The following is a 13,732-nucleotide window of genomic DNA, read 5'->3' as shown; positions in this document are numbered from 1 at the left end:
AAGGGCGCTGAGCTTACGAATAATTGACTAGCCAAAATGTTGGTTAGAGATGCCTTGGCCCTTTACTGGCCCAAAAATTGGCAAAAGTTGTGAAGAGAATGTGCAACTTCGCGTAGGCAACCAGAATTTTTACTAGCAACCAATGCAAGGACCAAAATACGGCTGTCAAAATTTTGGCAGGGCACTTTAGGCACCCATCAAACGTACTCCCTCCGTTCCAAAATAATTGTCTTTCTAGAGATTTCAACAAGTGACTACATACGAAGTAAAATAAGTGAATCTATACTCTAAAACATGTCTACATACATCCGTATGTTGTAGTCCATTTGAGATGGCTAGAAAGACAATTATTTTGGAACGGAGGGAGTATGATATATTCTTTAGGTATGAGAATTGACAAGTGACAGGCGGAAGAAAAATAAAATGCTTCGGCGACATGTTCCAAGAGGGCACAACAAGGTTTGAACATTAACATTGAGCACTCCACAGTCCACACCATAGTTGCTGTGGATATTATAAGTCTTCTTTTTGCCCATTGCAACGAATACGGACGAGGATCTCACAGATGGTCTCACAAGCTTGATCACATTCTGGACAGATGGCTCGACAGCTGCCTCCTCAAGATCTTCCCGGCCGGCGATCTGGGTATGGAGTCGATGAAGAGCACCTTGCGGACCTTCTTGTACGGCGCCACCTGCTTCGCCACATGCTCCATGACTTGTGTCTCAGTGATCTTGCTCCCGGGTTGCCTCACCACGAGCGCCATGGGTATCTCTCCCGCCTCTTCGTGAGGATATCTGCAAATTCACTGGAACCGTCAATACTGCCGGAGCATGTGGCGCCGTACATTCAGTTTGTAAGCTGCCATGTTCCATTGTAAAATTCAGAATGCGGTAAGCTGTGACGATCATTCATCGGACTTACGGCATAACTGCAGCATCAACAATTTCTGGCAACGACTGAAGGATAAGCTCCAGCTCTACAGGCGCGACCTGCAGTATTCAGTTTATTCAGCTATAAGCATCAATCATGCAAATCAGGCTAACTTGCTAGAAGTATATGACAATAATAACACATGGTTCAGGAGCTGATAAGAGCAGACCAGACCTGATAGGCCTTGTACTTGATGAGCTCCTTGAGCCTATCCACGACGAACAGAAACCCATCCTCATCAATGTAGCAAAGGTCGCCGGTCTTCAGCCAGCCTTCCGAATCGAAAGCGGCCGCGTTCGCCTCGTCGTCGCCTACATAGCCTGACATGCACAAAAACCGTAAGTAATCTCAGCGCAGCGTCACAACAATCTGCGCGCACTGAGGACAATGTGCATTGCAGGATGATGCTCGTGGCTTCACCTGTCATGGTGGAAGGACTTCTCAAACACAGCTCCCCTTTCTGCCCGACGGACAAGGGCTCGCCGGTGACGATGTCGACGATCTTCGCCTCGACGTTGTGGTTGATGCGGCCAGCGGAGCCTAGGTGGGAGCACTCGTCCCGGTCGACCATCAAGGATACGGCCCCAGCCTCTGTTGAGCCATAACCCTGAAGCACATTTAAGCCACAAGATTTTAGAAATTGTACTGAAAAAATTCCTAGACTTGCACAAATTTGACACGGTGAGAAGATCCTATGGCTGCAAATTACAGTCGTTATTTTGATTGCGTCAAATAGGAGGGTTGCAAGACAGGGCGTCCTGGTGCACCGACCCATTGCACGAACTATAGCGAATCGGGATCTAGCGGGCTATTATAGCAAAACGGATACTGTATCAAACATTTTTAAATTTGAGAATATATTTTAAACACAAACATTTTTTGGAAAAACGTGAAGATTTTTTTTTTGAAAAATTGAACTTTTTAAAATTTTCTGACCTTTTGGGGAACATTTTTCTGAAACTCTGAACATTTTTTAAGATAGTGAACATTAAAAAAATCATAAATTTTAAAATGCGAACAATTTTTTAAATCATTTTTTAAAATTTGAACTTTTTTGATAATTTTGGACAATTTATGAAATTGTGAACATTTAAAAAAATATAAATATAAATTGTTTTATGAAATTATGAAAGAAATACAAAAACAAAAAACCCCGGTAGAAAGAAGAAGAAAACGGGTATAACCTGCCAGAAAGTTCTTACCTCGCTCGCTTAAGGTGCATTTGCTCGACAGTTTGACGCAGTGTCCTTTTGATTTTATTTTTTCCAAGGATGTGTCCTTCCGAATTAGCCCTTATGAAGATTTCTCCCAGACCCGACACATCATTTTGGTTCCCTTTGGCTCCTCACCTTTTCCTTAAATCCAATTTCTCACATATTAATACAGAGCACACCACTCTTTGAGCAAACTGGGTGGTACTTATATCGTTTTCACTGGTGTTGTCAATTTCATTCAGCGAAATTGGGTGCCCACTACCCAGTGATCCTTTTCTAAAAGATAATAATATTATCTTCACCAACACTCATCAAAAAGTGATTCCTTAGGATCCAGTTTAACACGATCTGTGACTTTCTTCAAAGCGCACTACTATACCTGCTTTTGTTACTACGGTACTACTGTAGTTGGTTATTCTATTCGTTATAATGCGTCTGTGGGTCCCATTTGCCATACGCTTTTTACGTATGTTTTTAGGCGAGGGCGAGGGCAAATAATACGTACGTTATTCAGTAGGAAAAATAAAGCAAAACGAGGTATAGACGTGGAAACACTAACCGTGCGTAGATCCACGTGAGGGAAGCGCCGACGGAACTGCTCCGCCACCGGCGTCGGCAGAGGGGCTCCGCCGCAGACCACCCGCACCAGGCTCTTCAGCCGGTACCTGTCTCTGGTTATCGCCAGCACCATGGGAGGCGCCGCCGTTATCTCCGTGACCTCCCACCGCTCCGCCGCCTCCAGCATCCCCCTCAGCCCTGCCCGCGCGGCCGCGTCCGTCATCACAACCATCGTCCGCCCCTGCGCCAGCCCGTTCAGCACGGACGAGAAGCCCATGGAGTGGAACATGGGAGCGCTCATCAGATTCCTCTCGACGCCCTTCCTCGACCTCACGTGCTGGGCGTGCAGCCCCGCCGCCATCGCTATGAGGCTCTGGTGCGACAGCGCCACCGCCTTCACCCGCCCCGACGTGCCGGAGGAGTACTGGATGGCCGCTGTCGCGGACTGGTGCACCGCGCCGGCGTCGAGCGGGGGCGCCGACTCGTTCTCCCCTCGGTCCTCGTTGTGGCGCAAGAGGGAGCGGAAGCGCGGGGAGTCGAGGAGGACGGTGGGGAGGCCGGCGGGGAGCTTGGCGGCGGTGGAGGAGACCGCGAAGGCGACGGACGCGCCGGACAGGGAGACGAGGCGGGACAGCTCGCCGGCGGTGAGGGCCGGGTTGGCCGGGGACACGGCGACGCCGACGGCGAGGAGCGCGAGGTAGAGCACGGGCACGTCGAGGCGCGAGGGGGCGAGGACGAAGGCGACGTCGCCGTGGCCGAGCGGGAGCGGGAGCGCGCGCGAGCGCAGGGCGGCCGCGAGCGCGCGCACCTGGGACAGGAAGGCCGGGTAGGAGACGGCCTCGCCGGTGGCGGCGTCGAGGAGCGCGGGGTGGGCAGGGAGAGGGGACGGCAGCAGCGACAGCGCGAAGGACGGGAATGTGAGCGGGGCGTCCGCCGGCGGCAGCGGCAGCGGCGGGCGGAGGCTGCGGAATGACTTGGTCGTTGCGCAGTAGCCGCTGCGGGCGTCCATGGCTCCGCCGTGGGCGTTGGACATCTTCGACTGGGAAACTCGGCAGTGAGGCGAGGAGTTGGGAGGCAGTGAGGTGGTGAGGGAGGCTGTCGCAGTTGATAAGGATTAAGGAAGCCTGCAGCAGTAAATGTGGGTCGTTTCACGGATTGCTGAGTAGTCGTAATCAAGCGCGCATGCGAGCAATAATCCAGATTTATTGTTCTCCCACGTTAATATATTGAGGTAGGAGTAATATCACTAATGGTGCTTAAATCTGCCATCAATGTTCAATTTAGTGGTTAAACTTGAAATATATATACTGGTTCCGAACTTGGGACCAGCGTACGAATACGATGCTAATCCAATCTGCATACGTATAATGTGCTAACGTGGCACCATATTTAGGTTAGCATTAATGTAACCAGAAAAACAATCCCCGCCCGGAATCGAACTTACGAAATTTTTGAAAAGAAACGAGAGAGGGAGACAGAAAAGTAAAAGTGAATCGTTGTTCTCATTGATGATGGGATTACACATATATATAGCCTCCGAAAGGGTGCGTCCGAAGGGACACGAGACAACCGTCTCGATTAGGAAAAGCAGGGATTAATAGGATTAATTAAATCCTAACACTCTCCCCAATTCATGCTTGTTAGTGTAAGTATCATCATCTTGAAAAAGCTTCTCCAAAAACCCTGTGGGAAAAATATGAGAAGATAGGTGTTTGATATGTTGCTAAAACTCCTTCAAATTCAGCGGGAAAATAAGGAGAAAATGGTACAACATATAGTGGTCATTGTCTCTTTTAACTCAATACGAGAAAACTCATAGAGTTTAGAGGACAATAAATATGCCGTATATACTTTCCCAAAAACCCCGGTGGGGAAAACAGAAAGTATGACACATGATCTCATGTTGATATTACCTCATTAAAAACCTTTATGAGAACATGTAAAGTAAACTCATGAAGGAAAAAAAGAGTATAATATGGTGCATTGAACAGGAACAATTCAGGAAGATACTCCCCTTGATTCTTGCAAAATTCGAAGTCGTCACATACCAAAACATAGAAGTTGGTAGAGACCCGCTGAACAAATCAGTCGCATGATATGACTTGCAAGATATGCAATATAGTGATATTGCTTATTATGTAACCTGTTCGCATCTGGGCAACACAAGAAATATTATGGTTGAGATAATGGTTGATGAATGTAGCCACGAGGTCTGTTTTGAAGACTCTTCATGAGAAGGCTACCACACCTAGTAGGAACACTAAATTTGTCTATGATCTGACATAGTGGTGATCTGATCGATGTATCCAATGATATTGGTGTTCAGATTTCTCCAAAACTGAAAAACCAGGACAAGATATTTCATGCCTTGGAGATATCAAAAGATATTCTTGAGTACCAACGAATTGTGTTTGGTCGATCCAATGGCATATGGAACGTTGAGTCCCAATATCTTATTTCCATCATCTCTTTGTCTAAATAGGTCTTTCTCTACGTCTAGAGAATGAACTACCATGAGAGTTATGGATGGATAATATTTGTCCACAATGAATTTCTCCAATATATTTTGGATATAGACAACATAGTATACCATAATGTATGAATGAAGGTGCTCAAGTTGTAGTAATGAGCGGTGTTTTGGTTTACCCAAATCCTTCATTTAAACTCCGTCATTAGATGATTACATGTGTCGTCATTGCAGACATACAAACATGGATAATCATCTTTGCAGGAGTAATCCTTTTGTATAAGGAACTCACTACGTCGGTTGTACCATATGTACCGACCACAATAAGTTGTATGGTGGCTTACTAGTTTTACACAATGTATGTTGCATTTTGTATTTCGATTCAGAATTGAGGTTTCATCAGGAATCAATCATATAGGTCTGAATCTAGTGATCCACATGGATATGTAATGACTACATCTATCAACTGTAGAGATAGATGATTTTGTACTGCCAATGATATAAGTTATCGGAGTAAGATTCCACCTCTGGAGAATAGTTGGGTATCTGCGTGAACCCTTGTGCTACAATACTTGCTCTTTGTTTCACCACCTCGTTGTTCTCAATTCTGTTTTCAAAAGAAAACTGGTGAAGGTATTGCTTATGAATACCTTCCCATTATTGAGCAAGATCATTTCTATCTAGATTATACCCTTTGCTTGAGGTCTGTCCGAGTGTTGTTCACACTTTTCCATGGCCATGGTCTTTGGATCTGAATCACTTGAAAGGGTTTTTCAATCTAGTTGAGAAATGTATGTCGACAATTGTAGACTTCCGGTTATATGTTTCTCCAGAATCTATATATCAATATATAGTTGATGGAAATATCGTTACCCATAGTGACTGCTCGCGATTTCCCAATGCGATTGAGTTGGGTATTCCGATGTCCCGGTCATTGTGTGCACTATGACCTGGGTTGATGGAGGTTTTCCGTCCACTGGGTGTATACTACCCATTAGGTGTCTACCAACGTGAAGTTCACTTGCATTTACTGATTCACGGGCCTTGATATCCTTGCTTGCGAGAAGCTGAATCCTGATGTACTTCTGCCATACATCCCCCTGTTGCTTTGAACGGAGAGTGGAGTGGATTTTGTTGGTACCTCCAGTCTTTCAGGCGTACTTTTGCAGGATTGTAGGATTGTGTGACACCTTTATAGTTAGTAAATGAATCTGGCAGGTTATTTGCAATATGTTGCAAATCTTCTGAACACATGGTTCAGCTCTTTGAGTACATGGATATGAGGCAGAAATGTGTTGAACATTGCACTAATTTCCTGGCATTCTTTTATGGTACCTGAATTCTTCCCCTAATGCCTGGAAATATTCCTCACTGAATCAACATACTGGCCTTGAATAACTCCCATGTGAGGGGCTTGAGGTATTGACGGTAATACAGTTATTCCTCACATAGATCCCAACTATATGTTGAGAGGCCAATGATGTATGTCGAGGTGGTGATATCGGTGTGTAACCGAATTACCGCAGATAGGAAATACTTGGTAGATTTCCATGTATCAAAGACAGAGGAGAATAATATTATGCAGTTTTGTCATGAGCGTGTAAAACTACATGACTCCAACGTAAAGTTGGTAATTTGCAATTCCAAAGTAAAGATAATGCAATGAGCTTAATTCTTTGGATATAGGATTCTACCAAACCATCTTGAGTCTAGTCATTAGGACAAATTGCTAAACTTCAATCCAAGGGCCATAGAGAAGGCACTTGTGATGCCCCAAGACCGATGCTCGAGAAGACTTCCATAGGTTCCGGGTTTCTCCGTGTGTTTCATTTTTGCTTGCTCCTTTTATTTTTGCATTACATCATGTCATCATGCCATCATGTCATAAATTTGTTGCATCTCAACTAAATAAATTACGTGGATCTTTGATCCATTTAAATCGAGGGAAGAGTGACTTCTCTTTATAACATTATCCTCCTAATATTTAGGGAGCTATTATAAATATTCCATTAATTTGGAATCATCATAAGACACATGCAAAATAATTCCCATGTCTATTCCTCTTCGAGTTTGACCTCAAACCTTGCCATTTATTCTTTCATCATTTTCCGGAGCTCCACCAAAAATCCGAATATTTTTTGGACTCTTCATTACCTTGAACTTATTCAAACCATTTGAATTAAATTCAAATGGATTTGAATTTAGATCTCTCAATCATGGCCTTTTCTATTTTCTCGAAACAAGCACATATTTGTGAGTTCGGGAAATTTACCCGCATGCTCAAAAATTCGTTCCCTAAACCCCTCTTCCTTTTCCCCCTTCTCTCTATTGTTTCTGTTGAAGAAGAATTAAGAGGGAAGAGAGAAGCCTAGCCCAGCCGGCCACTTGGGCCTCCAGCAGCCCCGTCCCACCAGTGGCCCAAGGCCCAGCCGCGCCCCCGCTGTAACCCTATCCTCCCCTGCTCGTTCCCTTCATCGCCCATCGATCTCTCCCTCCTGCGCTGCCACACGCAACACGCATCGCCAGAGAGAGGAAAGACCTCACATCGCTCCTCCCTCCTCTCGATCCTTTTCCTTCTCCCCGCGCCTCCTCCATCTGCAGAGCGCCACAGCGCCGCCACGGCCCTGCCGGCCCGGAGCGCCGCGCGACGCGCCCAGTCTCCATGGCCGCGCCTCCTCGCCGCCCGGACCCGTCGTCCTCAACGCCGCCTCTCCTGCTCGTTGACCGCGCCGCCGGAGCCCTGCATCGCGCCAAGCATCGCCGGCGCCCCCAAGTCCGCGTCGCCAAGTTCCTCGAGCAGCTGGAGCTCGCCGCGTCCCCGCACCCTGCTCCTTCATGCCCAAGCCTCCCCTCGAGCTCCTCTGCCTCCGCGCCCGCAAGTCCCCGCCGTTCCCCGTCGACCTCGTCGGAGCACAGGACCTCCTCGGCCGCCGCTTCACCAGGGACGTCGAGTGCCACCAGCAGCAGTTCTGGCAGTCCCCGTCGCCGAGTTCCTCGCCGACCCGTTGTTTCCCGCGCCTACCGGCCTCGCTGCAAGCCCCTGGCGCCGCCTCCATGCTTCTCCAAGGCGCCTTGTTTTCCTTTTCTGTTCGGCCACAATTGCATCGACCCTCATACAGAGCACCGGGGTACTGGTTGTTTTGTTTGCGGGTGCTTCGTTTGTTGCTTCAGGGAAACATCACCAAGTACCTCTACGGTCGCTGCATCGCCAAGACCGTCTCGAGTTATGACAAGTACCACTACACCTGGAGATGTAACGAGTACCCCTATGGAAGACCCGAACGTCTACGAATCGTGTACGACGACCGTTGTTCGCCAAGTACCCCTTCGGTTCGCCAAGTTTCGACTACCATCGTCGTGAACCGCTTTCAAAGCGTGTATCACTAACGCCAAGTACTAGTTCTACGAGGACCGCCAAGTTCGTCTTCCGCCGTCTTCGAAATCGCCCAAGTACCTCTATGACCCGCGAGAACCGCTACTTTCACTACTGTCGGGGACCAATAGTACCACTACTTCCTTTACTTCCCTCGACGAGCCCGAACCATCACGATTGCACGCTTTGAAGGTATAACCCCGAGACGACCACCCGTGAACGAATGCATGTGTGATGTATGAGATGCTCGTGCTTGCTCCGTGCTCGAATTGTCGGTGCAGGTTGTCCCTCTTTTGCCTTGGCACCGTCGTCGAACCGTGGGAACCCGATTACCGGGAGCACCCCATGATCTCTTGCGTGTTCCACACGTTCCCGCCACCCTTTCTTTTGCACCGACGTCTCAATGATTTATCGGAACCGGAACGTTGCCGTGGCACCGTTTCGTTATCGTCGCCGTGGCACCTCTTTTCGTTTCCGCCACGATGGCAAATGCTTCATAATATGCTCACGTCAACTTTTAATAAAAAATTGCATAAAACTTGCACATGTCATCCGCATCATGTTAATAACATTTAAATGGTTAAAATTGTTGTTGCATTAAATTGCTAATGCATATGGGGATTACCGGATCTGTTGCTTGTTATATCCGGCCCCATTTAAATTGTTTAGATAGTATAGTTTTGTTATGCTTCACCTCTTGCCATGCTAACCAACATTTAATAATGTTGAGTACCTAAACGAGAGAGAACTAAATAAGTCATGTGGTGTTTTCTTCAATATGCAACTCCGTGGCATATTGAGCTCCACTTAATTTGTAGTGTTGTTTGTTGCACTTTGCCATGCCATGCTTCACTAAACCGGTCATGCATCATACTTGGTTGTGCATCATGCCATGTTTATGTGATGGTTGTTTACTATGTTGTTTGCTTCTTTACGGTGTTGCTCCTTCGGGTTAGTTCTGATAACGTCGTGTTTGTGAGGATCCGTTCGACTATGTCCGTTTGTCTTCGTCATGGACCCGTTCTTCTTCCTTGCGGGATTTCAGGCAAGATGACCATACCCTCGAAATCGCTTCTATCTTTGCTTGCTAGTTGCTCGCTCTTTTGCTATGCCGCGATACCTACCACTTGCTATATCATGCCTCCCATATTGCCATGTCAAGCCTCTAACCCACCTTGTCCTAGCAAACTGTTGTTTGGCTATGTTACCGCTTTGCTCAGCCCCTCTTATACCGTTGTTAGTTGCAGGTGAAGCTCAAGTTTGTTTCATGTTTGGAACATGAATATGTTGGGATATCACAATATATCTTATTTTAATTAATGCATCTATACACTTGGTAAAGGGTGGAAGGCTCGGCCTTATGCCTGGTGTTTTGTTCCACTCTTGCCGCCCTAGTTTCCGTCATACCGGTGTTATGTTCCTTGATTTTGCGTTCCTTACGTGGTTGGGTTATAATGGGAACCCCTTGATAGTTTGCTTTGAATAAAACTCCTCCAGCAAGGCCCAACCTTGGTTTTACCATTTGCCACCTAAGCCTTTTTCCCTTGGGTTCTGCAGACTCAAGGGTCATCTTTATTTAAACCCCCGGGCCAGTGCTCCTCTGAGTGTTGGTGCAAACTAGAGCACCGTGCAAGGCCATCCCTTGGCAACTCGGGTTACGTTGTCTCCTGTACGCTTAGCTTATCCGGTGTGCCCTGAGAACGAGATATGTGCAGCTCCTATCGGGATTTGTCGGCACAGCGGGTGGTCTTGTTGGTCTTGTTTTACCATTGTCAAGATGTCCTGTAACCGGGATTCTGATTCTGATCGGGTCTTCCTAGGAGAAGGAATATCCTTCATTGATCGTGAGAGCTTGTGATGGACTAAGTTGGGACACCCCTGCAGGGTTTTGAACTTTCGAAAGCCATGCCCGCGGTTATGGGCAGATGGGAATTTGTTAATGTCCGGTTGTAGAGATCTTGACACTCAACTTAATTAAAATGCATCAACCGCGTGTGTAGCCGTGATGGTCTCTTTCCGGCGGAGTCCGGGAAGTGAACACGGTTCTCGTGTTATGCTTGAACGTAAGTAGTTTTAGGATCATTTCTTGATCACTTCTAGTTAACGACCATGCCTTGCTTCTCTTCTCGCTCTTATTTGCGTATGTTAGCCACCATATATGCTAGTGCTTGCTGCAGCTCCACCTCACTACCTTTTCCTACCCATAAGCTTAAATAGTCTTGATCGCGAGGGTGTGAGATTGCTGAGTCCTCGTGACTCACAGATTACTTCCAAAACCAGTTGTAGGTGCCGATGATACCAGTGCACGTGACACAACCCAGCTTAGTTGGGAGCTCGATGAAGATCGTGTTCGTTGTGTTGTTTTCGTTTCTAGTTGATCAGTAGTGGAGCCCAGTCGGGGCGATTGGGGACCTATGCATTAGGGGTGGTCTTCTTTTATTTTGGTTCCATAGTCGGACCTTGATTGTACTCTGGATGATGTAATGCTATATTTATGTATTGCTTGAAGTGGCGATTGTAAGCCAACTCTTTATCCCTTTCTTATTCAGTACATGGGATGTGTAAAGATTACCCCTCTTGCGACATGCCTACCATGCGGTTATGCCTCTAAGTCGTGCTCCGACACGTGGGAGATATAGCCGCATCGTGGGTGTTACAAGTTGGTATCAGAGCCTTCCCCGACTTAGGAGCCCCCTGCTTGATTGAATCGCTAGTGTTGTTGAGTATAGAAAAATATTTTGAGTCTTTTAGGATTATATATATCAGAGAGTAGGATTCTTTGTACTCCTCAGTCCCTTCGTCGCTCTGGTGAGGCATCCTGACGTAGAGTTTTGACTCTTCTCTTCTCAAATTTCACTAAAAAAAATTTAGGATCACACGGGTATCTTGGAATCATTCTGATGGTTTTGTGATGAGAACATTGTTCTTGGTGCCTCCTGACATTTAGGGGTTGTGGCAGTGTCCCAGGGAGTTGAGCTCCGAGGTGTTGTCGTCACAATTTTATCGTTGCAGTTCTGGAATACCTGAGTTCGCCGACATCGAAAATCCCCTTAATGTAGTTGTTGGTGAGATAACCTTGACGCCACCCAGTACTGGGGTGGGAGTTCGGGAGTATTGCCATAACTCGTATAACGGATGCTTTTCGAAGGTTGAGGTAAACAATTTCCGAAGTTTTCTTGGTTATGTGTTGAAGGATGGATACAGCTGGATGTAGGATTTGTTAGTTTTGGGTGAGATATTATGCTTCCCCTGTATCCCCAACACATGATTGCATAACCGGAAAGTTTCGGGAGTTTATAAGTGGGAATTCAAGTAGCTCATAGGATATCCTTCCAACAGACACATGATACGATATGGGATCTATCATATGTTTGTTCCGGCTTATTTTGCAAGCCAATCCTTTGTTTTGTTTTTGTTGTGGTATTCGAGTTGCTTCGAAGTCAAGTGTTGATTCCATACTTTTCCTAAGCGGTGTTCTCATGTTCCTATGTGAATACTAATCCCTCTCGATCATCGAGTTTGTCATTTCAATTTCTTTTCAACCGCTGTGCTCCTCTTCAGGTGGATCCAATCTTGTCAACATTCGCAAGATCAACTCTAAGTATTCTCAACGGTGTTTGTTTCATCCGTTCCCAAATTGTTTTTGTTTTCTGATACATCTCCATCGTATCTACTTTTCCAAACACTTTTGCCCTTGTTTTGGACTCTAACTTGTATGATTTGAATGGAACTAACCCGAACTGACGCTGTCTTCAGCAGAATTACCATGGTGTTGTTTTATGTGCATAAAACAAATATCCTCGGAATGACCTGAAACTCCACGGAACATCTTAGAAAAAACAATAAAAAATCCTCGCCAAAGATGAAGACCAGGGGGCCCACACCCTTCTCACGAGGGTGAAGGGCGCCCCCTAGGGCACGCCCCCTACCTCGTGGGCCCCTTGGAAACCCTCCGACGCCAACTCCAACTCTATATATTTGCTTTCGGAGAGAAAAAAACATAGAGAAGAAATCATCGTGTTTTACGACGGAGCCGCCGCCAAGCCCTAAAACCTCTTGGGAGGGCTGATCTGGAGTCCGTTCGGGGCTCCGGAGAGGGGGATTCGTCGCCGTCGTCATCATCAACCATCCTCCATCACCAATTTCATGATGCTCACCGCCGTGCGTGAGTAATTGCATCATAGGCTTGCTGGACGGTGATGGGTTGGATGAGATTTATCATGTAATCGAGTTAGTTTTGTTAGGGTTTGATCCCTAGTATCCATTATGTTCTGAGATTGATGTTGCTATGACTTTGCTATGCTTAATGCTTGTCACTAGGGCCCGAGTGCCATGATTTCAGATCTGAACCTATTATGTTTTCATGAATATATGTGAGTTCTTGATCCTATCTTGCAATTCTATAGTCACCTACTATGTGTTATGATCCGGCAACCCCGAAGTGACAATAATCAGGACCACTCCCAGTGATGACCATAGTTTGAGGAGTTCATGTATTCACTATGTGCTAATGCTTTGTTCCGGTTCTCTATTAAAAGGAGGCCTTAATATCCCTTAGTTTCCAATAGGACCCCACTGCCACGGGTGGGTAGGACAAAAGATGTCATGCAAGTTCTTTTCCATAAGCACGTATGACTATATACAGAATACATGCCTACATTACATTGATGAATTGGATCTAGTTCTGTGTCACCCTATGTTATGACTGTTACATGATGAACCGCATCCAGCATAATTATCCATCACTGATCCGGTGCCTACGAGTTTTCCATATACTAGTTCTCGCTTATTTACTTTCCCGCTGCTACTGTTACAATCACTACAAAATACCAAAAACATTACTTTTGCTGTCTTTACTTTTGTTGCCGCTACCGCCACTATCATATTACTTTGCTACTAAACACTTTGCTGCAGATACTAAGTTTCCAGGTGTGTTTGAATTGACAACTCAGCTGCTAATACTTGAGAATATTCTTTGGCTCCCCTTCTGTCGAATCAATAAATTTGGGTTGAATACTCTACCCTCGAAAGCTGTTGCGATCCCCTATATTTGTGGGTTATCAAGACTAATTTTTGGCGCCATTGCCGGGGAGCATAGCTCTATTCTTTGAGTCACTTGGGATTTATATCTGCTGGACACTATGAAGAACTTGAGAGATCCAAAAACCAAGATCTATCCCTCAACTA

The 13,732-nt window shown here is 46.2% G+C and overlaps 1 protein-coding gene across 1 annotated transcript; it reads right to left on the bottom strand.

The window, feature by feature from the left end:
- Window positions 1–312: 312 nt before the first annotated feature.
- On the bottom strand, window positions 313–3,769 carry LOC119286667 (4-coumarate--CoA ligase-like 7). Its single transcript, XM_037566090.1, has 5 exons — window positions 2,707–3,769; window positions 1,354–1,540; window positions 1,108–1,253; window positions 925–992; window positions 313–797 (listed from the first exon to the last, which is right to left on the bottom strand). Exons 1-5 carry the CDS (start codon window positions 3,736–3,738, stop codon window positions 584–586), a joined length of 1,647 nt encoding a protein of 548 aa, XP_037421987.1. The 5' UTR covers window positions 3,739–3,769; the 3' UTR covers window positions 313–583.
- Between the last annotated feature and the right edge of the window lie 9,963 nt (window positions 3,770–13,732).

This window comes from Triticum dicoccoides, chromosome 4A, assembly GCF_002162155.2.
Source record: "Triticum dicoccoides isolate Atlit2015 ecotype Zavitan chromosome 4A, WEW_v2.0, whole genome shotgun sequence".
Lineage (NCBI taxonomy): Eukaryota > Viridiplantae > Streptophyta > Magnoliopsida > Poales > Poaceae > Triticum > Triticum dicoccoides.
Note: the sequence above shows the minus strand (reverse complement) of the source record. Positions and strands in the feature narration are given on the sequence as shown.